We start from the raw sequence: 25,679 nt of genomic DNA, 5'->3' as shown, positions 1-25,679 counted from the left end.
GCGGTGGCACGCGTGTGGAGGCAGGACGTGTGTCCCGGAGCGGTGGCACGCGTGTGGAGGCAGGATGTGTGTCCCAGTGACCAGAGCTGGAGAGAGAAATTGCCTCTTCCATCTGTGCTGCTGACTCAGTGCCTGACAAAGTAATTCGATATTTTATCTAGGGCAGCTTTGCAAGCTGGGTGAGATGCACCACGTGAGCCCAGTATTATTAAATACACTGGTGGTTGTTTAGACAGAGTATCCTAGGAGTTGTTCGCTTACCCCTTCCACATTGTTGTAGTCACTGCGTGGGGAGGAGCTCAATTTACTCATCCAAGTAGCAGCTCTGGGGCCGCTTTTCATGGTGATTTTGCAGATTGAGCTAATTTTTTGCACAGTAAAGAGCTTCACAGACCCCTCAAGAATAAGGATAGTGGTTTGTTTATACGCTCTGGATGCCAGCCTGACTGTCGCAAGGGCGCAGCTGTAACGCAGCAGCAATGGATGTTGCTCTCAGGCGGTTGGGTAACTGTTGGTCTCCAGTTTCAGAGCAGCAGTGGAGCTGAGATGCAGAATCAGGTCTGTGGTGGGGTGTGAGTTTAGCATGTCCCTGATAACTACCAGTTATGTCGGATTTACCAACCTTCAACCCAGGGGAGAGAAGTTAACACCATCCCTGCACATTTCCAAGGCCTTTGTTTTGGGCCATAATCTGTGCTCTGAACCCAGTTTAAGTAATTGATGTGGCAAGTACTGGTAACAGGTTCCAGAGCTTTATCCTGAAGAGAAGTGGCTCTCTTATGTCTTATTCTTCATCCACCTCTTGCAAAGGTGGGGTGAGCTGGGCTCCTTTATCCCATTCAGGATCACTGCAGCCTCACTCCAAGTGAGGCTTAGTTTGTAAAGGGAAGGTAATGTCTTCTATTAGATGAGCACATTATAACTGGAGACAGCAGACATACTTTGGGGCAGTGTGCCTTTCAAAAGCAGCAGCTTTACAACTAAATCTCAGTTGGTCTAGTAGAAGATAGTACCTTTCCTTACGAACCTCACATTGCTCATATCCTCAAACATTGGTGTTTCTTTTCAAGTCAAGGAGCAGAAGGTTGTTTTCATGACTGCTTTCCCTCAGCTTTTTTTTTTTTTTTGGTTGTTGTGAGAGGGACAGCTGTCAGAGTTGCTGCAGTGCCGTAGTCCTGGGCTCCTGCTGCTGGCCATGGCCAGGAGGGCTCCAGTGAGCTTAGTCTGCTGGCAGAGAAGTGAAATCTCCCCATGCCGTCTGTGCCAGCGTGGGCTGACACTGCCTCCAAGAAGGTGCTCCCTTGAGCTGGCTGAGAATAACCAGGCAAAACTAAAGCAGGACTGTTTCTTCAATCACTGCAAGCCTGGATGTGAGATTTGCTGGAAGAGTTGCCGTGATGCAGATTTGCCGGGTGTGCTCTTGGCAGAAATGCAGGAGCTGGTTCCCAGGACCCTCGGTGGCTTCTGCTTTCTTTCCAGTAGAGAAAGTCACGGACCTCCATCACGTAACATCAGATAGGAGTAAAACAGACGGCTCCAGAGCAGGCCAGTAATGCATCTGCACGATCCCCTGTCTCTGTGCATACGTGCGCAGCTGGTGCTGCGTGTGATCCTGCCCCGTAGGGACGGTGAGCGTGGCATGTCTGGTCCAGCAGCGCCTGCTCTCCCCTCTCCAGAGCTGGAGATAAGTCCTGCCTCTCCCCTTCCATCTCCTCTTATTCCCGTTATGCTTCCACTTGTTCTTCTTCCCATTTCTGAGACTGCTTTTCCACCGCGTACGTGGTTTGCTGCTCCTTCCTATAGGATGTGAGTCAGTGGTCATCTGTGTTTAGTCCCCTTGCAAGGGCTGGCTGTACTTAACACGTGGCCTGTTGCTCCACAAGGAATACGCTTACAGGGAGCCATGTAGTCCCACGGGTACGGGGCTGGGTGGAGGCTTAGGAAACCTGAACTTTGCTGCCATCTGCCCTGGCAGGCTGCTGGTCACTGGGTAAGTCTCTTCCCCTTTCTGTATCTCAGATTTTCCCATCTGTACAAGGGACAATGCCACTTCCCTCTTTTGTGAAATAATTAACAACTCTTGATGGAAAAAGGCTATTAAGTAGCCATGTGTTGTTAGGACTTGGACTCTGCTTTACATTGTTGAAGGGGTTTAGTTTTTTCCCTTTGTGCATGAGTCTTGTTGTTGTGCTACAGGCTAAAACCTGGAATAAGAAAAGGGAAGGGGGAAGTGTTGGAAAAGGCAGCCCCAAAGCCAGGAAATGTATGGCAAAGCAGAAATTAGGGCAAAAGGTATTTTGCTTTGATGCATGTTAATGTAGCTTTAAAAGCAATTAATTGAAAAAGGAGGAATTAACACATTTAAAATGCCTTTTTAATGATGCATTGAAGCCAGCAGTGTACATGCCAAATTTCACACTGGCTGCCCGTTCCAGAGCCCAATTCACAATAAACTCCTGGAAAACCGGCTGTGGGATGGAAAGGCTCTTGGCTAGCCCGCTAACTCCTGCCCTGGCCGCAGGCTGGCAGAGCACCGAGGGCAACCGAAAGGCCTTTTGGGAGCCCTGCTTCCTCCTTGCCGCGCTGGCCGGTGCCTTGGCAGTGCTGTCCCCTGGTAGCTGCTCCATCCCTTGCCAAATATGCGGGGGGAGAGGAGCGGGAGGCTGGGGACTCCCGCAGCCGGGTTTGCCCTGGCATGGGGAGGGGTGCTCGGAGAGGCAGCGCTGCAGCTCCCCGCACGGGTATCTGGCCTGGCCAGCTGGTAAATCACCAGTGGCATTTCTGCTCTGTGGCTTTGTTATGGGAACATTGATCTGTTGCTGGGATTAACCTCTCAGAGTTTCCAGTGGGTTGGTCTCTCAGTTATTAATGAAACTGGCTGGAACTTGTGTTGACCTTGGCAGAGGCCCCAGTTGGCTTGGAGGTAACTGGCAAAAGCATAATCTCTAATTGAGTAATCCAGTGCTGGGAGAAGGGGGTGGAGGGGGTGGAAACGCAGCAGTGCTTTGAACTGGGAGAGCCGCGGCGCTCTGACGGGATGTGTAGGAGTGGAGCACTCAGAAAGGCGCTGAGCATGGCAGCCGCCGAGGGAATTAGCAAGCAAAAGCGAGGCGGCATCTCAGTTCCTGCACCCCGGGCTCCCTCTTGTAGAAACCAGCCCTGAATTCCAGCGCCTCCCCGTGATTTAGTGCTGAGGAACAATAGCACAGAGGGGCTGGAGAATGAAACAACGCTCTGAGCGTCGGCTGTCCCTGGGCACGTGTCCTCCTGGAGCCTCTGAGGCCACAGCATGGATTGCGCTGGGCTCTCCCTTCCCTGCTGGAGGTTGTTTTTCACTTGGGGAAGAGGAGCTCTGGGCTCGTTACTGGGGCTGTTGATGAACATCTGCAAGTGGCGACCCAGCAACAGCGTGGGGCTGACCTCCTTGGCCGTGTACCTCTGCCTCAGGAGGGGGAGCCGGTTCCTCGGCCAACCCTGTGAAAGGTGAAACGCCTCAAACAGACGTACCACGAGAAGAGGAGTTAATTGTTGTCCCAAGGGGTGCTGGATGCAAAGCCTGCACATGCTGCGTGGCTTCCCAACTTCTTCTTGGATGAGCAAACTTCTATGGAAGTGGCTCTATCTAACCTTGGGTCTGAGCAACGAAATGAAACAATTTTAGTGGGTACAAACATACCTACGTTTTTCCTGCTTTTGTCCTTCTCCTGCGGTGAACAGCATTTCTTATTAACTCTCCTTGCAGCCTCCTTGGTCAGGAGGCAGGCTGGGCTTTCCCGGTGGTGGCGAGGCTGGTGGTGCAGCTGGGTGCCCATCCAGAATGAGTGTCGTGGGGTTGTCAAGTTCAGCAGCTGTAGGAGGATCCTCCTGTGATGTGTTCGACATCCGCCCATCTGCCGTGCGGTTGCTCACACTGTCGACTTGTGCCTGATAAAAATCTGATTGCAAAAATGATTCGGTGGGGTGGGGAAGGGAGCGGGGGGAGACTTTGTGTTTGGGCAGCAATGATTCAAAGCTATTTCTGGGAAGATGAGGGAGATGTTGGCATTCTCTGTCATTCCAAGCATATTTCAAAGCTGAAATATTTGCATTGTTCACGTTGTCACAGTGCAAACACTTCTGGCTGGATTTCTCCCTTCCCCTGCTTTCCTCCCAGCTCCAAAGATCATTTCCACATCGCAGGAGGATAAGTGTGTCAACCCCTGCTCACCTGTGCAGGAGCACACACCTTCGGGAGCATGTGTCTGCCTTGTGCAAGCAGTCTGGCCCTTGTGCCATGCCCAGGAGTTCGTTGCATCGCCCACTGTGCAGCGGCCGTGCCAGGGTGGCTGCGAGGGCTTGTCAGCAGCCCGGGCTGTGCACCAGCTCGGGCTGGGGAGCCAAGGGGAGCAAACAGCTGCAGGAGCGTGGTGTCTGGAATGGGATGCGTCGTCCCATGCACAGAGCCATGCTGGTTTCATTTAAAAACCAGGCGCTGTTAGGTGTCGCATTGTCCCTGGGAGGTGTTCGGCTCCTCCAGCCAGCCCTGGGGTGGGGAGGTGATAAGGGGAAAGAGCACCATGGCTGAAAAGACGAGTGATTTTCATTCCGTTTTTCATGTGGCCAAAGGCCTGAACCATGATCTGAGGGTCTCGGGCACGGCAGGGAAAGCCCTTGTGGGCTGCGGAAACATTCTAGAGGCAGGAAGTGAAAACTGAGCTTGACCTTCCCCGAGCTGCCTACAGCCCAGCTCTCCCCTGCCCCAGCTGCTCCAGCCCGCAGCGGCCCCCGAGCCACCAAGAGCAGGGCTGACGCTCAGCATGGCTGGAAAACCGATGGTGAACTGATGGTGCCTCAAGCACAGGTTGTTGTTTCATACGTCTTCAGCTCATTTGTGGTGATCGACATCCAAAACAACCTTTTAAATTGTCTTCCAAGCCGTAGCATCGGCGAAGGGCAGCGTGATAAGGCTGGCTGCTTCTCGGGAGCCTGCTTCATTATTTACATAATTGGACTTTTCTGTTCCATTCAGTCAATATTACAAGACTCGTGCAGTGCGACATCTCACCTGATCTGCTTGAGGGAAAGTAAGTCTCTTGGCTTTGTGTGCCTTAGCCCTGTAATTGGAAAAAATATTGCCAGCTTTTTCTGTTTGCAACAGGCCAGTGTTGAGAGCAGGGTGTGCTGCATGGATTCATGGAGGCTTTTCTTCTCCATCTTTAACGTGTTTGTATGTGTTATCTGTATCTATTTTTTCATTAATAGCAAGAATTCTTATGTGCCCTGTTATGTCCTGGAAATACAGGAGAGCAAAGCTGGTTTGCTACTTCACATTGTCAGTCCTCAGGTGGGACTTTAGGAAATGGGGTTGGTGTGGCAGGAACTGGCACCCGTCTCCTGTGCATTGCTCCAAAGCAGGGGGACGGCGCAGCGTGAGGCGACTGTGCCGGCCACTGCTGCTGTTTGCCTGCGGTCAATCTGCTTCTGCAAGTTTGTGGTAAAAAAAAGAAACCCCCACCTGAAATAAATTTCCAGGGAAGAATTCAGACCTGGTATCAAGAGCAATGTCCTGTCTGTTTTATTCTCCTCCTCCAGTCTCAGCCTGACCTGGGGTTCTTCTCTTCCCCTCATTTTCTGGGAGGGGATGTGGGTGCTGCAGGGCATGGAGCGTTGCTCTAGCTCCTGCTGGATCCAGGTGTGCTCAGGGATGGGGTATGTGACTTCCCACTTCCATGTGATCTGGATAATGCAGGTGACAAAGCAGCAGGAGGTTGTTACCAATTCCCAAGCATGTGCATCTTTTGCAGATGAACTTGGCCTCCCTCCTTGCCAAGGGTCTTCCTGGGGAGGGTGAGAGGTTTGATAGGAGCAGCTCGGGTGTCTTCTCTGTGAATGTACGGCACCAAGCACATTTTTGGTGCTGTACTTTTCCATGGAAGTTGTGAAATGCAGCCCATCCACAGTTCTGACTCACGCGACGAAAGCCAAGTGAGTTGTGACACCGATCAGATTAATTTTGCGTGCTGTGTTTTGAGGAGGAGGGTATTTCAGGCTCAAGCCTTCCTTCCCAGTGCTGGGTGGAAAGCCATGGAGGAGATGCAACAGCAGTCAATGGCGTTTGCCTGCTGTTGCTGCTGCAGGGGATGGAGTGGGGGAGTGATTTCAGAGATGGATTTGGCAGAGACGAGTTGCTGCTCCTGGTGCCTGTGGTGATGGAGCTGTAATAACATATTGAACATGGCAACAGCCCTTGCTAAAGCTCCGTGACTTCACGTCCGTGCTTCATGGAGCCTCATCTCTTAACAGCACCCTTAGCATCCATAACAAGAGAGGAGCTGTTGAGTGCCAGAGGGCCTAGTTATAATCGCCTGCTGAAAACCTCCTTTCTTTTTGGACCCAAACCTGCTTTAAACATAAAAACTCTTTGGCTGTGTTTTAGGCAGAGAACATTCAGAGGGTTTTCTGGCTTGCTCCATCACAAAATGCTCTGCAGCTTCATGCTGCATGGGGGGTCTGAGGGGCAATGGACACTGGTGTGCATTAGGAACGCTGGCTGTGTGCTCAGCGAGCAGAGAGGGGTTGTTTTAGGACAAGCTGACAGGCCCTTGGCTTGTTCCGCTGCTCTTGAAAAATGTAATTCTAATTCTTGGCACATTCATCCAGGAGGATAAGGAACGAAAGCGTGGTGGAGCCTGCTCCCTCTGCCCTTGGAAATGAGCTTTTATTCAGCAGCAGAGCTGGCTCGGGGCGGGAGTGATGTGTTCTGTCCTACCCCCAGCTTGGTGAATCGAAAGCAGAAATTAGTGGGGGAGAAGCAGCATGGGATGAAATGACCTGACCCACCTCCTTGACGTCCTAACCTAGATGTAGTTACTCTTTGGTCATCTTAGTGCTCTGACCGAGCATTTTCTGCATGTGCCAGTGTTCAGCCCAGCTTCTGCTCGCCTTCCTCCCAGCCAAGGACTGGCAGACCCTTTGATCCTGCACCCGGTACCTTTCCTTGTGGGATGCAGGGGAAGAGCCAAGCACTGTCCTTTGACCGTGCCAAGCAGTGGAGGAGGCAATGGGCAGCAGATGCGGGGTTGCCCTGTGCATGGTGCTTCCACCACATCCCGAGAGTTTCCCCCTGGGGCTGCAGAGCCTGCAGCACCCTGCTCCAGCGCACGCTGACAGCAGGTTTCTCCGCTGCCTTGGCACTTTGCCACCTCCTCTGCCTGCCCAGTAATGCTTCTTAGGCTTGTATTTGAACGACCTGTTCTGATTGCAGCCCTGACAAGGGATGTGGCTGATTTCTTTCCTCCCCAGAGAGCAGCAGTGATCGTTTCTGCCTTGTGATCTCTGCTTTGGATGCCTTCGTTCCTGTGGCTGCTTAAGAAAGAACCATTGCCTAGTGCAAATCAAGCTGTCCCACGTGATTACGCGACCAAACCAAGCGCAGCCTTTTATTTCAGGCTGTTTTTCAGGTCTGCGTTATTTTATCTTGTGCCAGCCATCACAGGTATGACGTAGAGCAGATTGCCCCCAGCAGCTAATGTGGCAGAGTGGCAGATGTAAACACAGGAACGTTATGGTCTGTCAGACACTAAAAGCTACTAAAGAATAGGCAGGTATGTGTATCTAAATACACAGTGTGCATTATATTAATGGTTTTCAATGTATTTGGAGAGAGATTTGTAAATTCATGCATCTGTGAATGTTTCATGTGTAGGTACTTTTTTCACAGGTTAAGTAACTGAAAAGCCTACCTTTAAAAAAAAAATATACACATACATATATATATATATATGCTGTGTCATATGCTTGTAAGCTGTTTTTTCAAACGTTTCTTCTAGCTATGCAGTTCGGTGATCCTGCCTTCAGCAGCCACATGGAGAAAGGCTTACAGTCTTGAGAAAGCTAAATATTGATTTGAGTCAATCTGGGGGCACTTGGAGACATCAGTAGTGTTCATGAATACAGCATAATCGCTGATCGGAGTGGGGAAATTTCATCATAAAGGCCCCAAAAGGGAGGTTTATTATTGCTTTCTTCCAAATGCCTGAATTTTATTAGCTTCAGTCATTGTTGGCAGGGCAGTGGAATGGGATTTTATAGTTAGCAAAGGAAAAGTAAACACAGTAATCATTTCACAGCCCCGTGCCTGCCAAACCAAGATGGAAATTCCAGCCTTGGTGGGAAGCTGCTGCTCTGCTAACAGATAATAACAAATTCACTGTAGGCTTATTCTTGCTATGGGAGCGGAGATGTTTGTTGTTTTTTTTTTTCTGTAACATCCTGGCCTGGAGAGGCAGGAGTGTTTCATGCTTTTATGCAGGAACAGCCTAGGCAGGGCTTTGCAGTTTGAGTGACTCCCACAGGCCAGTCACAATTAGAAATGGTGCTTCTGGCCTGTGCCTTCGGGAGCTGCTTTATCCTGTGCTCTTGTCAGTATTTGGTCTTTCCTTGGTCAGTCTTGTTCAGATCACAGAGCTGGGTGATGCTCAAGCAGTGTCAGGCTTGAGATGCCGTGAAGGTTCCTACACCCTGAGACTATCTCTACCTGTTGAATCGCAGGAAGAATATATTATGGCAAGAACATATCTCCAAATAAATCCAAAACTCTTGTGAAAGGTTTGTTTTGCATGTTTTTCTGGGCTTGTTGAGGCGGAGGGCTGGGCTGATGGCTCACGTCTGGACAAGCACCCGCCTGCGTTTCCTGCTGCTGGGGGACGTTATTTCCTCCCACCTTCCTGCCCCGTCGGCCATGGGGACAGCGGTGGGGATGGCCGGCACTGCTGCCCCGCTGCCTGCCGCCCCCGGGAGCTCAGGATGCGGCTTCCTGACGGAAAAGCAGGCGGAGCAGCGAAGGAAATGGCTACTCAAACAAGCGGCGAATGTCGAGGCACCCCCTTCCACGTGTCTGCACAATTATTAGAACAATAAACCATTGAACGCAGCCGGCGGCTGGCTCTGATTGATGGTGCAGCTGACGGTTGCTTTGCACCCCCCGTGCTCCCCTGTCAGCACGTATCCTGCGCGCTGCTGTGCCTCGCTCAGTGCTACACCCGCCTCTAGCACTGCACAGAGATGTCTGCAGGCAGCCGGGGCCATGCCCCGTATCCCTGCCTGTGTCCCGGGGTGCTGGCGTAGCACTGCTGCTTGTGGGGTGCTTGGTGCTGTGGCTGGTGCCTGTGTTTTGTGTGTCTGGGGGGGATGCCGGACTGCTGGTGGATGCCTCTGGCAGCAGGGGGGCAGGTGGAGGTGTTGTCCCCACCGCATCCTGTGCCATGTGTTGGGGACGGCACTTTGCAGCGTGCAGGGCCAGCACCTGCACAAAGGGGAGATGCCAAAATGAAGGGGGAGTTAAAACAGGCTTCAGTGGTGTCTCAAGGACAGATGAGGCCACTAAAAGCTACATTAACAGCCAAGACAAGTTGTTTCAAGGGAAAGGGTTTTTTTTTCCCCCAAGCCTGTTCTTCATGTGGGTTAAAAATTTTTCAAAAGCATCAAAGCAGCTGTGAGCCTTGTTTCACGCTTAAACAAGTTTTCTAGTGCAGCCATCTCGAAATGGAAGTCGGATTGGCTTGGGTTCCTGATGAAAAAGTCGCTTGTCTTTTTCATCTCAGCCAGCGAAGTTGAGAGGTCAGGTGCACCAGTGACCCCAGTGTGCCTGCAGGCTGCTCCCTTCAGCTCTCCTGTGTGTGTTTGAGTCTCACAAGACATGTGAGCATCTGTACAGAGATGTTCTGATAGAAGTAAAGAGACTTTACTAATAAAAACTGAACTTTTGGGATCTTACTAGATTTTGGGAGGCAGGGGAAGTCTTTGGAGTATCGCCATTAAGTCCGGTTTTCTTGCAGTCTTAGAATTTCTGGGTTTTTACAGATGAGAGCTATTTGATGTCCTGTTTTATATACCTGAGAGCACAGCTAGAACAAACCTACACGTTAAGTGACCCTAAAGACATTAGAGCAGTGAAGTGGTGGCAGACAGTTGATGAGGGGAGCTCGGTGTATTGCTGTAGGAGCAGTAACTTCTGGTTTTTGAGCTGACGTGGAAAAGGAGCTGCTGGGAGTGAGCAGAAGTTTGGTGCTGGGGCACGTCAGCCTGTGCCTGATGTGCTGGGAGTCCCCAGGGGAGTTGCTGGTGATCCTGGCTTGGTGCAGTGGCTCTGGCATGTAAAAGGAGGTTTGGGTTGGTCCCACAACGCACCTCAGCCACCACTCAAACCATCTTAGGTCTTGTTTGTGTTTCCTTTCTCCATCAGTGAAGCTCCTTCTCAACAGGCAGCTCAGTCTCCAGGATTCAGGGAAAAATAATTTGGGTGATGGTTGTGCAGGCAGAACGGAGGGGGGGGAGTGTGAGCAGCCTTTAGGTATATCTTTCTTGTGGTGGTGGTTAATAGAGCTGTCTTCATTCATTCCCTTCCCTTCCCTCTAAATCTGATGCCCCTTCAAGCTGACTTGCCGATATTAATACCGTGTGCTGGTCCTGATTAACTCCCTGACAAATCCCCTCCCGACAGAGCCGCCGGGCGCTGCCCGGAATGGACCCCTGTTTAGATTTGCATGGCTGAGGAGTCCCTGCTTGCTCCCCTGCCTCCTTCCTCCTCCCTGGCAATAGGAGGAAATTTAAATGTTTCTGAAGAGTGACATTTCCATTTCAAAAGCTGTTCGCTCAAGTGCGTCTGGAGTGGGATTTCTCTCCCCCCCACTCCTCTCTGAATGGGAGCTTTAGAAGTCTCATTTCCTCTGCTTGATAACACCAGGCTGAGAAGGGCTTTTGTCTTTTCATTTCCCCTCGATTTTTTATTTTTAAATAAGTGAGGTTTTTTAGAAGCTGCCGTGATGGATTTTCCCTCCCCCATGTGCTGGAGGATGCACCTGGTGTCACCCAGTGAATGAGCTGGAGCTTCCTGGGGTGCAGGGTAGGACCCGCTCCCCGGCTCGGGGGGCTCGGCTGGGCAGGGGGCTCCTGCTGCCCTCCCCGAGCAGGCACTAGCCTGGGAGCACCCTTTCAGTCACCCCGCTAAGGCTCCCGCAAGCAGAGGAAGGAGGTTTGCTGGGCACATCCAAGCTGTGGAGCTCTTCCCAGCCACCCCGAGCAGGGACTTACGTGTCCCAGCGCCTGTGGACAGCAGCGGGGGTGGGTGGTGCTGAGCCCGGCTCGGGATCTGGTGCCGTGTTTGCGACACAGAACGCTGCAGTATATTTAATCATGCTGACTTGTTGCCTGCCTGCTTTTTGGCTGGTGTAGCTATGCCAGTTGGGTTGAAATTATTATTTTTTTTTAATGTGATGTTTAGTGGAGGACAAATGCGATTGGATGCAGTTGCCTGCCTCTCGCTTCTGCAGGACTAATGTGTGCTGATGCAGGCACTGTCACATTGCGTGGTGGCATTCGTGCTGGTCACTTGAGTATTGTACTAGTATAAAAGTAGGGATATTTTTCTGCAGAGGCCTTTTTTACAAAAGGCAAACTCCATCATGCTTTTAGCAGGTGTCTAGGGCTTGAGGGTTTCTACCTTCTTGAGGACAGCTGGGACTTGGCAGGGACTATTTCAGCATCCTCAGCTGGGATTAATGTGGGCTTTAATGCTTCATCCCTGTGTGGTGGTTGTGCTGGAAGGACTGGGATCTTGCTTTAATGTATGTGGCAGTTGAAAGAGGAGGGGTGGTGTTGCAAAAAAATAAATAAAATGGTTGGAGCATAAAACTTCCAAAGGCTCGGAGTGGGTGTTACATTCCCCCGGGGTTTGTTGGGTGCTTCCTGAAATGCTGGAAGAGATTTGGGAGTTGTGCACTGCCTGCCTGCACCAGGCAGGGGCCCCCTCTTGCCTCCCTGGAGATCTCTCTAAAGAAACTCTGAGCAGCACGCACAGGGAAAAACACAAGAACAGGAGAGGGTGACGGTCACATGAGGCCACATCACCACATCCCACGTTTCCATGGAAGTCGGTGGCAATTATTCAGAGGTTCCTGTGAAAGCTGCCTGAAGTTGGCCAGTTCCAGGGAAAGCGAGGGTGGTTTGAGCCCCAGTGACCAGCTGCTTTGCTGGGAGGAGCAGCAGCTGGCTCTGCAATGAGTTCCCCCATTACCTTTAAAATCTGGTTCTGTGAAGCTGGGAGGTGCTAACCCTGCTGCCCTGGCCAAGCGCCAAATCAGGCAATTAAAAATTTGCCTCTGCCTTTGCGCTTCATGTAATCGGAGGCGTTTTTCACAGTTCGCTCCTTTTTAAGAGACATCAAACAAGCATTCGCCTCCCTCGTATTTTCTTCACGTGCCTCCTGAGCGTTTCGGTGAGCTCAGGGTGGCTCCCTCCTTTTGGGCTCTATAAACCCAAGGGATGTCTTGCCCACTTGGGTTGTGGTTTTGAATATCCTGGTGCAGGTTTTTGACATGCTCTTAAGCCAATGGGTTATGTGCTTGGTGCCTTTTCATGCAAATCTTTACCTCCCTAGATCTCTAATTTCACGGTCATTTTCTATCACCATAAGCCAGCGCCGTTCCCCAGAGAAGTGGTTTTACTCCATAAACTGAGATACCAGTGTTTTCCTCCTGGCTCTGGCCATAGGGTGAGCCAGGTCCCTGCCATGGAAGGAGGCTGCAGGCAGATCGTGCCTGGTGGGCGCTGCTTGTTCAAACAAATGGCTTTGAGTTTGTGAAGGGGCGATGAGGATCCAGGGCCAAGGTTGTGTGTTATGGGGACGATGATGTTCCCAGCAGCGCGTCGTTTGCGGCAACGCCAGCGCAGGTGAAATGATGCTCTGAGTGGCTGCTGGGTTCCTGAACTGTTAAAAGAACTTTAAAGGTGCAAATGGAGGATTGGAAAAGCTTGCTGCTCTGCAGGCTATCCTGGCTACCTTATTTGCTGAAGACAAAGCTGGTTTATTTTTTTTTTTTTTTTTGAAAAAAATAAATCTGTGACTATGTGAAGGCCTGTGAAATTCCCTTCCCTTGTAATCCAGTTTATTTGTCCTCCCCGCTATTTGCTGAAAGCATCAGAACACTCTGTTCAGTGTCCAGGACAAACTCCATCTCACACCGGGCAAGTCACTGGCTGCTTTACTTCATCCTTATCATTTGGTGGGTGGTCTCTGGCTCTACCTGCTGTCCAAACCACAACTCCTGCAGTTATTCACAGCTCTTTTAGGGCGCTTGTTGCTGTTGGCCCAGAGCGCTCCACACGTGCCAGTAAGGTTCTTCCAGCTCAGCCCTTTCCTTTGCAGGAGTATGGGCAGAGTGTGATACTGGACCTGGAGCTCCCCAGGACCCCACTCTACTCCCTCAATTCAAAGTCATTCCCCTAGGCAAAAAACAAAATGAGATTTTTTGTTGTTGTTGTTGACTTGGACACTTTTTCAGAGTTAACAAAAGGTGAATCACTGGCAAAGAACACTCTTGCCAGATGTATCAACTGCACCAAAGATGCTCAAAGAAAAGGTTCCCAGAATCTTTCTGAACATTGCAGAAAGGCATATTTTCCTGTTAACTTGTTCTTGGAAGCAGCAGAGTTGTTTTTCTGAAGCAAATATTCATCATGGAAAATTTCAGTCCAGACAGTTGTTATAACAAACTTAGGGTCAGCTAAAAACCTAGCAATGCAGAATAGGCAATGCTGGGCAATTCGTAATGAGAGGGAGCGATTAGCTCCTCTTCATAATGAGTAGATGGGTAGGTGAGAATTCATCACTCCTGCAAAGTCAGTAGGGAACGTACTTGTTCAGTGCAATTATTATCCACTAATGGGGAAACGCAAGAAGGTAATGAAAGACACAATATCCATTTGTCGGTGTAATGCCTTGGGCTTCGGTGGGAGTTTGCCTGAGTAAGGTTTTTCCGGATTTGACCCGTTATTCTAGGCTACCTCTGAGTCCGTAAGACGTGTTTGCTGCTGCTTCTGTAATATCCTGCGATCCTGAGGTCCAGAGGCAGCATCTGTTCACTATAACGCTGTGGAATGGCTTTTTTGAGCACAGGCAAGTTTTGCAAGACCAGATACTAGGCTTTGGTTAGTGCATTTAACTGTAACACTCGCTGGCGTGGTTTTACCACCCTCGTAAATCTGCTGGTGGGGGTGGGGAGGGAGGGTCAGCATTTGGTACTGGTTTTGCAATTAAATTGCTTCAAGCTGTTGAAACATTCGGGAAGTTTTTTGACCTACTTTCGTGCAAGCTTAGAAATTGTTGGGATGTTTTCTGCCCTGGCCGTGTGGAATTCAGCTGGATTACAGGGGAAAGGAATTTTGTAGGCCTTCTCATAAAGTCACAGATTTATTTAGAAAAAATATTAAACAAAAAAAATCGGCTTTGTCTTCAGACAGCCCCTTAGTCTCTAGCTTCATGAATTCCCATGGGAGCACATCCTGGGCTGCACCCAGTGAAAGTGATCCCCGTTTTGCTCGTCCCCGCGGCCTGCACGTGCCATGGAGCGTGGGGCTGGAGGAAGGAGGTGGGTGATGCCTCGGTCTCACACATGGCATCCCTTGGGTGCCCTGGTTAGCCTTGCATGGGAATACCCGTGTTCTCACGGCTGGTGAGCTGCACCCATAGGTGCTCCCCGCAGTCACGCTGTGTACACCAACACACACGTCTCCATCCCACTCAGCAGTCCCTCGAGCTGCGGCGGGGACACAGCCCAGCTGAGAGCCCAGCACTATTTAAGAATTAAAACCCTGTTTGAAGGGTTGGGCTGCTGAAAGAGCCATTAGCACAGCAGATGGTCACGAACAAAAGAACTGCAATAACTTGATGTACTTTTCACTGCTCAGGCTCTCTGACTTGTACTTGTGCATCTCCCTGGGGAAACGAGATGTTAGTTTTCAGCCCCTTTGACTTTTCCTCCCCATCAGTGCTGTCATCTTGCGCCTGCTGATACACCAGAATATGTTGGATACTTTTCCAATTTAAAAAAAAAAAATTCCTTTGGTCTGTATTTGGCCCATTTAAGAGTTTTATATGCATGTTTTTACCTTAAACCCTGAGGGATGGAGGTGTGGGGTGTTGGCTCTCCTGCTCGGTTTTTGTCCCAGGGTGTGTGGGAAGGCCGCAGGGCTCTGCATCTGCTGGGGTGTGCAGTGCTGCCCAGCCACGGGTGCCTGGATGGGGAGGGCAAGGGACCATCTCTGCCGTGTAGCCCAGCCTCACGCAGACAGGGTTTGGGGGGTGGTATTAGTTGGTGGAGTTCAGCGATTTCCACTGACTGTGGTGCTGTGAGAGGATCAGGTGATGGAGGCATCCTCACAGGCTGGCCACGCTGACCACAAGCCCACCCTTTGTTCATGGGTGTTTTTTTGGGGGGGTGGAGCACAGTTTGAGCAGCCCTTGGCCCATCCTGCCTGCTTTGGCAATCTTCACCAGCCTGTGAGGATGTGAGATGTGCAAGCGGGCAGGAATTGGAGATAACACCTCTTAATCCCTCCTGGTGCTCCAGCAGAAAACGCTGCTGCCGGCTGATAATTAGAAAGTGAACAGACTGTGGGAGAGGTGACGTGGGCATCCCCGAATCTCTGTCCTGGGCTTGGGGGAACATCATTAATGATCTGGTTTAGAAAGGCAGAGAGAGACCAGGATTTACCGAAGATGATATGTAGGGCAAACACCGTGGTGCCGTGCTAGAGATCTCAAGGGCTGTCCCAAGCAAGGGACTCTGCTTGGTATGTACCAGTGCTGCGCAGGCACTGACTGGGGTGGGGAGGCCTTGAAGCTCCACCAGTATAGTTTTGAAGAGGCAGCCAGTGCAGTCAAGGGATTAGAAAGGTCAAAATACATTTTGCAGTGAGAGTTAGGTGCAGGTGGAGCAGTGCTACTGCTCTGCTCTCTCCTGAGGGTGGGAAGCAGCCAACAAAAATTACCCTTCACAGAGGTTGGGCTGCATCCAGCCATAGGTGCTGTGCTGACACGTGGCACGGACGCCCTTCTCCATCTCACCAACTCCCACGAGCTCCCTGGGAGCATTGTGAGGTGGGTCGGTAATGCAAAATAAGGAGGAGGCGGTGTTCTCTTGCAAGTTCCTGCATGTCCTGGGACCAGGGTTGGGGTTTCCACTGTCTTTTCTCTTGTGGCCCCGGTTGCTGGTGTGTCTGAAGACAGAGACTTCGAATTTACCCAGAGGCTTACTTGCTTTTCAGGGCATTGACAGGCAGTTGGCTTGTCCTTTTCCTTTCCACACTTTCTCCCACGTTTTTAAAGCCACTGTCTGGTGGCGTGTAGCAGGCTTGCTCCGTTAATATTATCCATGTTAGGAATAAAAGCGTGTTAAAGAAACCCACCCCCGAAGCCTGGCCTTGCTCTTTGATAGACTCCTCGGTGATAATTGTTTTCTTCAGTGCCAGCATCTCCTCCTGTTGCAGGAAGGTTTATGCAGCCTCTGCCCCCCACTCGCCCACCCTTGTTATCATATAAATCACATAATAATAAGGCTAGGGATAAACAGGAACTACAGTAGCTGTTAACCATGTATAAAAACAAATCACATGGAAACAGTATAATTACTGAGAAAATATCAACTTGAGTAATGCAGTAATTGTTTTCTTCCCTCCAGCAGATTTATTCCAGCTCTCCCGGCTCATGCTGGTTTCGAAGTCTGTGACTTCACGTTAATAAGAAGAATTTCACGTTTCACATTGCACTTGTTCAGAGCCTGGGTATGATAACTGTCTGAAGCAGGAGAATATATTTTGAGCAGCTTCTTGGGAGTGCTAGGAAACAAAGCACTAGTTAAAATATCTCTATCCATTAGAGTCCACCCCAGGCTCCTGGTGGACTCTGGTCTTTGCAAACCCCTTTCAACACATTTTTGTGATTTGCAAGAAGGGCTTTTTTGTGCCTTGTGTAAATCTGGGAGCTCTGCATTTTGGACTTCACCATTGCATGGGCAAGATATTTTTTTGTCTTCAGTTTTGTTTTTTTCTTCCTCTTGCTGCTTGTCGTTTCCTTTACTTAGAGAGGAGCTTGTGAAATAACAGCGACCAGTTATTTGAGGTCTGGGGACATTGCCTCTCTACTGCTATAATCATCTCCTAATACCAGATGATGGTGGTTTTTGTGCTGTGACTTGCAGCTGTTCCCCTTACTCAGCTTTGCTGCTATTTTGCTTTAGATTCTGCAAGGTAAAAAGATTAAAATGTATCAGAAACCATTCCCAAAGTGTTTTGTGCTGTGTAGGAGTTTAAAGATGCCCTGTCTTTGCATATTGGCAGACATGAGATAGTATCTTTTGTTCGACGTGCACAGAGAGGGAAGTCTTTCTCTCCTGCATTTTTGGCAGGTAACTTGCTTTCCTTTAGAAAAACCTACCCACCTACACTGCAACTTCCCCTTCCCGTGCCTTAATCTGAATGAGATTTTATGCACACCGAATTTATCTTTTGCTTCTTGTGGTTGTCCTGTTCCTCTTGGCTTGTAAGAAAAACAACAGACCCCAAAAAAACCCTAAAAAAACCCTGGTCGTGGGGGACACAAAGCCTTCACACTGCAGCAGACTGATCATTTCTGGTGTCTAATGCTGGGGAAGCAAAACGAGACAGGATCTGCTCTTTGGGATTTTCCAGAAACCTTTGATGTTCTTCTAGTTTCTCTACTGAATGGATGCTGGAAACAACCAGCTTAGCTTTCTGATTCCTTTGTGCTCTTAGGGCTGGATGACCCCCATGCAAGACAGTGAGGAAAGAGTTTCAGGTTGCTCCTTTGCTTTCTGTCCCTTGATGGCAGCAGTGGGAAGGGTGTTGATGCCCTCAGACTGCACCCAGCAGTGGTTCCTCCCGGGCTGCTGTCTCCTTCAGCTAGAACAGGGTTTGGCAGGGGAGAGGAGGAGGAAGGTGCCAGTGAAGGATGCTGGTGTCCAGGGACCTGGCCACATTGTTGGGAAGCATCCTATTGTGCTTCCCTTTGTTCCAGCTTTGCTGTCTATGAGGTTGTCCATCTCTTACAGAGTGAAATAGGGCAGAACTCACCTCAGCACAGCCCCACCAGGCAGGGACTGCTTTTGAAGCCAGATCCCCTGCGGCTGTGCTGGGCTGTGGGCACAGCCTCCCCAGGAGGGACCTCGCCGTGCTTCATCCCAGCAGCAGCAGGGTGGAGGCCACCCTGCGTGGTCCTGCTTCCCCATAAGCTGATGCTGTTGAGATGCTGAGCAGTGCCAAGGTGGCACGTACACACTCACTGTGCGTGTTGTGAGCTGCAGCACGGCTGGTGAACAACCAGGGCCATTGTCTGTGTGCCTCAGTAGGTGGAGGAGCACAGAGGGGCCCACACTGTCTCGGTGCCACCGAGCTCCCTGCTGTCACCCTTACCCCCGCAGAAGGACCAGCCTGGGAAGAGGGTCAGTGGGTGGCCCTGGCGGCTCGCTGGTGGCCATGAGTCAGTGCGGAGGGGAGGACACTCAGCGCCAGTTAGTGCAGAACAATGTCAGCTTTGTCTGCGGGCACAGGGCTGCTGTAATGATGGTAGCAAAGTTGTATGAACTTCTTCACTTGTTCACCTCCCCCTTCCCCTGCCCTCCCCAGCAGCTGCAGAGTGCTGGCTGCCCAGCCTGGCAGCGGTTTATGGTTACAAACCACTCTGCGGCTCCTCTTCCTGCCCCCTCCAGGAAAAGAAATCCATCCACTAGCTAAGCAAATGAATAGATAAACTTTTAATTAAGGTGTTGGGTAGCTGCCAGAGAGGAGTGTCCCAGGTCAGGGAGGCTGTTGGTGTGCTGTGATCCCCATCCGTGTGGCTGGTGGCTATTCAACAGCTGCTTCATCCCAGGTGCATTCATCAGTGGTGGGCAAACTCATCCAGGCATGCAGCTTGTGTTTGTGGGACATGAGCTCCTTCGTTTGGAGCTGGAGAGGTGAAGGGTGGTGGCTCCGGGATGCTCCTGGGATACAGCTTGTTGGGCTCAGCAAAGGTGCAATTGCTGGAGGTGAAGCTGAGTGTCTCGATGTGTTTTCCCTCTATCCCAGTTTGTGGTGACTAGAGCTGCTCCCTGTGATGGCCACAGAGTTTATGCTGGTCCGTCTGGTCTCTGACTTGAAGGGTCTTGTTTTGCTGAGCCTATTTCCCTGGAATTTGCAAAAAGCTGATTTTAATCAGTTCAGTCGCTGGCCTCACCTATCCCCTTTTTCTCCCTTTCTGGATGGATATATTTAACATCTTGGAGCTCCCCCAGAATTTAACAAGAAATGGAGGGGGACTCCCATGAAGGAAATGGGAGTCCTCTTTCCTCCTGGGGGCTGCCCTCGTAGGCCCTTCTCATTCAAGTGTGGTTAATGCCACTTTTCCCTCCGGCATGGCTTGTGTCTGTGTTGGAGGAAGTCATGTCTGTGGCTACCTCATTTCTGGAGGGAAGATGTAGCCTTGATCTGGCTGCTGAGCTGTGAAGGGATAATGCTGCTGGGAGCTCCTGAATATGGATGGGTTTATTGATCCTGTAGGAATGTGGGTAGCACTGAAGGTGGTGGGAACCTCTGAGGCTTTGGACGGAGGAAGAGCTGCTGTTGTGTCCCTGGGAGACTAACCCGGTGCTCTGGAGATGCTGGAGGTTATGGAGCACTGTGGTGATGTGATCTGGCAGCTGGTACTGCTTAGTCTAGCAGGGGTTTTTTGAGGGGGGTGTGTGTCTCAGAGGGCTGGGAATGGGCGGTTGGTGTGGGAAGGTGAGAGAAGGATCCAAAGTCTCCTGGGAAAGAGCTGACCTGGTTGTTCTATGCTCCTCAGGATCGTGGCCTGCCGGGCAAACTGGAGCCCGTGTCGCCCGTGAGCCCTGCTCACCCCGATGCCGAGCTGGACCTGCTGCCGGCCCGGCTGTCGAAGGAGGAGCTCATTCAGAACATGGACCGCGTAGACCGCGAGATCACCATGGTGGAGCAGCAAATCTCCAAGCTGAAGAAGAAGCAGGTAAGAGGCTGTGGTCCAGAGGGGAGGACACGTCCTCGCCTCTGCGTGCTGCCTTACACCCCATCATTGCCCACGCGTGTCCGCAGAGGGGAAGTGGCAGTGCTAGTGCCGCCAGGGTGGTCTGTGTCCATGCTCCCTGTCATGAGATGGGGTGGTTGCTGCTGTGCCAACAGTCTGGTGGTTGTAGTGGCAAGATGAGGGAGCTTTGGAAATGCAGTTTGTGGGCTCTTTTGCATGTCAGAATATCTTAAAGGAAGAAAAATCTGTCCTCGGTGACTTGCCCGTAGTCATGCAAGCAGTCAGTGGCAGAGCTGGAAATGCAGCCTGGGTTGCCCGAGTTGTCAGTATAGGCCAAGACTGGCACAAGGTCTTTCCTTTTTCTTTTCCAGCAGTTGTCTCTCTCCAGTACTGTTGCTGGTATAACTGTAGTACTGGGCTGTTTAAAACATTGCTGCGCTGTCCCGATGGCCTTCCCTGGGCATCCAGTCGCCTCCTCCGGGGCTGTGCAGCTCTGCAGCCCTGAGCAGTGTCTGGTCCAACTCCAGTCAGGGCTGTGCTTGAGCCAGGGATTTGAATCTGATCTCGATGAGTGCTTTACCCCCTGCACAAGAGCACTCCCCAGCAGAAGGATCGCCCGCTCGATGTTGCGATGTATACAATTACCATAAACCCATTAAGAGATTAATATGACAAAACCTTGGGGGATGTCTGTGAAAAAGCCCACGGACTTAAAGGCTTTCACTTTCTAAAGCAAATCACTTCTCTTTGCCTCTCTCTTACCAGTTGTTTTATTTCCTTTGCTTGGGGCCAGTTTTTAAACTCTCTGAGGGCTGTTAATCCCAAACTGCCTAAGGGGAATGACCTCTCCCAAGAGTGTACAGCAGGAATTTGGGAATTGAGCAAAACCTCTGCTTGAGCTGTTGCACGGGGCAAGTGCTCCTCAAGAATGAGCATGTAGTTGACCTTCCTCCCCATCAGATCTATATTTTCCCATACCACATACTGTCCCTTTCTTTCCTGCAAGACAAAGCAGGATATTTTGGTTTCAAATAATATGGTTTAATTAATGTGAAGGATCTTGGGTTTTTTGTGTTGCTTTTTATTTGCAGAGGTATTGAGTGCTTAGAGAGAGTGAGCCAAGAGTGGGCAGAAGCAACTGTGCTGGGGTGCGAGGAAGCAGCCTTGTGTGCCAGCTCACAAGGGCCAAAGGAACATCTGGAGCGATGGAAACCACAGAAGTTCCTCTTGCTGGGTTTGGTGGGACTGGGGGAAGCCAGCTCTTCCCCTCTCCCTCCTAGGAGGCTCAGACAAAATGTTGATGTCCTCTCTTGCCTGGCAGTCTGGCTGCTGGTCCATGTTTTTAACTCATATTTGAGGAAGGAGGTGCAAACCATGGTCATTTCCCACTCTGGAGAAGGGCTTCCAGGGTGGGACATGTGCCCAGCACGGCAGTGAAGGTCCCTCTCATGGCACTTGGGAGGACTGACAGCTCTGCCCATCCACTGCCTGGCTTCCTTCAGTGATGCTGAGGAGCTGCTATTGAAGCTGACGGGAGCAACATATGCTCCTTGCCATTAAAATCAAGCTGTCCTTCCGTAAGGAAATGGGTTTTTTATTGTTGGCTGCTTGGTTGCTTTATTTCTTCCTTCTGAATGAGTTTTATGATTCTTCCTCCCCACAAAAATGCTCTGCTGAGTGGGGAAGAAGGTGAAAGTGGCTGTTGGCAGTAAAAGCATCCCCTCCCCTTTTTTTTTAATTTTTTTTTTTTGGAGGGGCACATGTTGTCTGAGTTCTTTGGTAGCAAATCCTGCCTCCCCCCACATGGCCTCCTTTCCCCTCCAGCAGGTTCCTTCCCCAGGCCCATCCTCTGTCAGAGCTGGCACATCTGGGAGGAAGCATTTTTTGGAGGGGGTGTGGGGGTGTCCTATCTGAGATGCTCTGGGAACGTTTTGTCCATCTGTGCATCTGAGCTGTCAGCGCAGGAGAAAGATGAGTGAGGGAAAGCAATCAGCCTGAAACAGATACTGCTCCTGCAGGAACGGGCAGCGGAGCAGGGGAGGAATTGTACGCAGCCGGAATATCCTAATGCTTTTCCCCTCTGTCTTTGGGAGGCCTTCTCAGGGTAATTAAATACATTTATATGGAAAGGCTGTGCAAGAAAATCCCAGCCAACCCCAATCCACCATCTCTCTTTTTTTGGTTGTTCCAGAAATGGCAAGGAAGGCTCTGCCTGGGCTTTGCAAGAAGCAAACGTCTTCAGCAAGCTGAGAAACCTTCCCCAAACCCTGCGCACCCCTGGCAGAAGGCCACCTCCATCAGCCATCCCCCGCTCATTCATGCACCATATGCGCTTAAATCTCTCACTGAGTCCTCTCTCCCCCTCTTCCTGACAGGGAAGGATAATCCTTATGCATTTATTCCTGGCATTGGTACTGGGGATCTGAAGGAGAAATAAAGTGCTCGGCTGTTCTCCGCAGTGGTGCCTGAGACTCCCCGGGCACCGAGCTTGGCGAAGGTCTCTCTAGGAGTACAACACTCCCACCTGGTGATGGAGGTGGAGCTGGCTGGGTGGAAGAGCTCCAGGGTTTCCCCTTCCATCTATTTCCTGGCTGAGTTTCCTCTGTTCTCCCCCTGGCTCTTTGAAAGTGGTTTTCAGAGGTGCCCTGTGGCTGGAAGCTCTCTCCTCTCCCCCGGGCGGGTGAAGCATCCTGGTACCCAGGTGGTGGCTGATGATACGAGGCAGCATGGCAGCTGGATGTGTGTGTAATGACCTTGGTTTTGTTAGGCAGGTCCCTTCAGCACAGAGGCTGGCATGTGCAGGGATGGGGTCTTCCTGAAACGTCACCCACCCCCCTGCCAGCGCTGCAGGCTCCGATGGCCCCTCCGCGGAGTGTGGTCCTGCCAAAGGGACTCTGACCTGGCGAGAGAAACTCCTTCACTTGGAAATGGGTTGGTCTGTGGATGCTGTAGGAGCCGGGACTATGGCTAACGATGGCATCTGGCATCCCTTCCACGTCGCTGCACTGGCTTCCATTTGGGGAGAGGAAGGGGGCTTTCGAGCAGCCACTGCTGGGAGTGGGGAGGGAGAGAGTATGGAGCTGTCAAGACTCATCTCTCATCCTGCTCCTCTCCTTGTAAAGGTCACAGTCCCAGCTTAGCTTTTGTGGCAGACCTTTAAGAAATCCATTTCGTCCGTGTCTGGGAACCCTGACCTATTTTGCTTTGCCATTTCCCACAGCTCCCAGGGGTAGCTGTCATGGATTGAACCTGCTGCAGTCAGGTGTGCTGCCTGCAGACCCTGCCCACATCCTTACCTCTAGCATCTGGCCCTTTAATAACCACGTAGTGTTACACCACAGAGAGTAGAGTTTAATTCTCTACTGTATTTCAGCTATAATTAGATTTGTATTTTTCTTTTAACGAGCTACTTTTAATGAGCCTCCACTTACTGGGAAACTTTCATTTCCTGATACACCATCAAATCCTCTTCTCTGAAATCACTTACAACACACCCAACTGCTTTGCAGAATTTTTGTGGGTTTCCAGAACAATGTAGCCAAGTTTCTGACATTTTTTTGTTGTTGTTGTTACCCAAATATTTTCCCCAAGATAAATAGAGGATTTGACCAATCCCTTTAGAGTTTTTGAAATTTATCATGTGGGAGCAAAGGTGTGTGACGGGGTGCCTTAGGACACTGAGCAAGAGCAGGCAGGTACCTGGGTCTGTGCCGGGGCTAATGCCGAGAACTGCTTTGCAGCCTGTGGTTTCAGCCATGGCTTCCTGAAGAGCTCCTGTCACCTTTACATGGTGCTGTGATTTGGGCCACCTTCTGTGACTGAGAAGAGAAAGGGAGCTTTGGGGCTGTTTCATGTGTGGTTGGAGCCTTAGGCGTGCTGCAATGCTACGACTGTTGTGGTCAGGAAGGGATGGATCCCTGTGGTGCTGGGGAAGGTTCATCACCTTCCAGGGTGCAGATGGTCTGAGCTGGCTGTTTCCATCCTCACAGGTGGCTGGAGTAACTGCTAGGTTGAGACCACAGGGTGGGTACGTTGGTGCCAAAATGCAGAGCCTGGGCTGTCCTGCCTCTGCCAGAGCCTGCTCCCCAGCGGGGACAGTGCTCTGCCATCTGACTGGCAATGGTGGCTTTTTTTTGGCTATATCTTGGTGTTCCCTATGCTGCTGCTTTTCCCTGTATGGGAAAAGATGCCCACTTGTGGGGAGGTGGAGCGTGACTGGAGTCCCGAGGATTGGGTTGCTTCATCCATTGGAACACATTTAATTCAAGGAGTGTGCGTTTTATCAGCCAAACCAGACGATCTGTCTGGGTGCTTAAATGTTTTCTTGGACTGCATCCTACAGCTCTCATGTTGCTAAACAGGAGCAGAGGTGATACCAAGGAGGAATAGGTGCCCGCCTTCTCAGCCCACCAGACACTGCTGTCAGGGAAGATGGGGGTGCACTCGCCTCTGGTGCAGGCTGATTGCTCTCAGTCCCAGGTGCATTTTTTTCCTAGTACAAGACTCACTCAATTTTCCTCTTGCTTCAACAGGGGATGCTTTAACTGCAGGAAAAAAAATACAAAGATTTGGAGATTCAGTGCTGAGCAGTGAAAAAAATCATAGGCGTTTTTTGACAACCTCTCCCTCTCCCGTGCCTGTGCTGCCCCGCAGCTGCCGTGTGCGGTGTTCGCTCTCCCTCCTCGCTGGGAGCCAGTGGCCCCAGGAGGAGCCCGGAGGAATCTCTTATTTCCTCTTTTGACTGAGCAGTTCCTCAAACTTACTGGAAGGGCTCATATGTCTCCTCCTGCCTCACACCCGTTGGGAGAGCTGGAGGCACAGGTCATACGTCAGATACACCCGCTGATGGCGGTGCTATTCAAAAGCGCTCCCTTAAATCCGCTAGTTTATAATTAATGTTCACCAGGGCCCAAGCAGCCTGCAGGTGGGTAGGAACATGTTAAGAGACTGTTGATCTCTAAAGGTGCATACGTGGATGTGTTCCCTTCACCTTTCCATCTCCTGGGGGGGGTAGTTGGCATTTGAACCAGCTTTGGGGCTGGGTGCATTTTACTGCCTGTGTGGTGGAGACACGGTGAATGTGCTCGTGGAGCAGCTCGTGGGCTCCTGGCTGTTTCTGCTGTGAGTGGGGGTGAAGCTTGGGATGAGACACCCCCCCTGGGTTGTGTGTGTCCCAGACACGCAGAGCAGGAGGGGACAGCGTAGTGTATTCTTGCACACAGATGCTGCACCTCAAAGCCTAGATACTGTGAAATGTGGAGCTGCGGCCACGCAGCAAAGACCGTAAGAAAGCAGAAGAGCCAGCAGAGCGAGCTTCTTGGCGCTGTTGTCTCTGAGGGCAGGACATCCAGCTGGTGGCCATCCACCCCTGCTGGGCTTTCTCTAGTTGGAGCCTGAAATTGGTGGTTTCTGCTCAGGACAGCTTGTCCTGTGTGAGGGTGGAGAAGAATGAGCCTCAAGGCTGCTTTCCCAGGAGAGCGTGATCACTGACACCTGGAAGGTGGCTCATGCTCTGCCGGTGCCCTCAGCAGCTCTACCTGTGCCTGCCAGGACAGTCGGAGCCACGTAGCGTGCTCACGCTGCAGGTGTTTGCAACCTGGGCACTTGGGCTTTCTATGAAAATTCGCCAAAGGGTGACTTGGCAGCCCATGTCTGAACACTGTGTTGTGATCTGCAGGGAGTCTTGTAGCTGTTGTTGCGCTCTTGAGCACTTTGCATCTCTCACCGTGGCTGAGAGGGCTCCACGTGTCCCTTCGGGCCAACTCTGACCAGAGGTGTCAGGATTCATGGTGTTGCTGCCTTCTCTGATGTACTTACTGGCTCACTT

At 51.1% G+C, this 25,679-nt stretch overlaps 1 protein-coding gene across 1 annotated transcript in view; it reads left to right on the top strand.

Moving 5' to 3' along the window:
- NCOR2 (nuclear receptor corepressor 2) overlaps positions 1 to 25,679 on the top strand; it is a 255,287-nt gene that overhangs the window by 104,653 nt on the left and 124,955 nt on the right. The window contains exon 5 of the mRNA XM_074921112.1: positions 19,655 to 19,834. Coding sequence (XP_074777213.1) covers positions 19,655 to 19,834 — 180 coding nt within the window. The remainder of the gene's footprint in view (positions 1 to 19,654; positions 19,835 to 25,679) is intronic.

The sequence above is a fragment of the Athene noctua genome, chromosome 17 (genome assembly GCF_965140245.1).
Source record: "Athene noctua chromosome 17, bAthNoc1.hap1.1, whole genome shotgun sequence".
NCBI lineage: Eukaryota > Metazoa > Chordata > Aves > Strigiformes > Strigidae > Athene > Athene noctua.
Note: the sequence above shows the minus strand (reverse complement) of the source record. Positions and strands in the feature narration are given on the sequence as shown.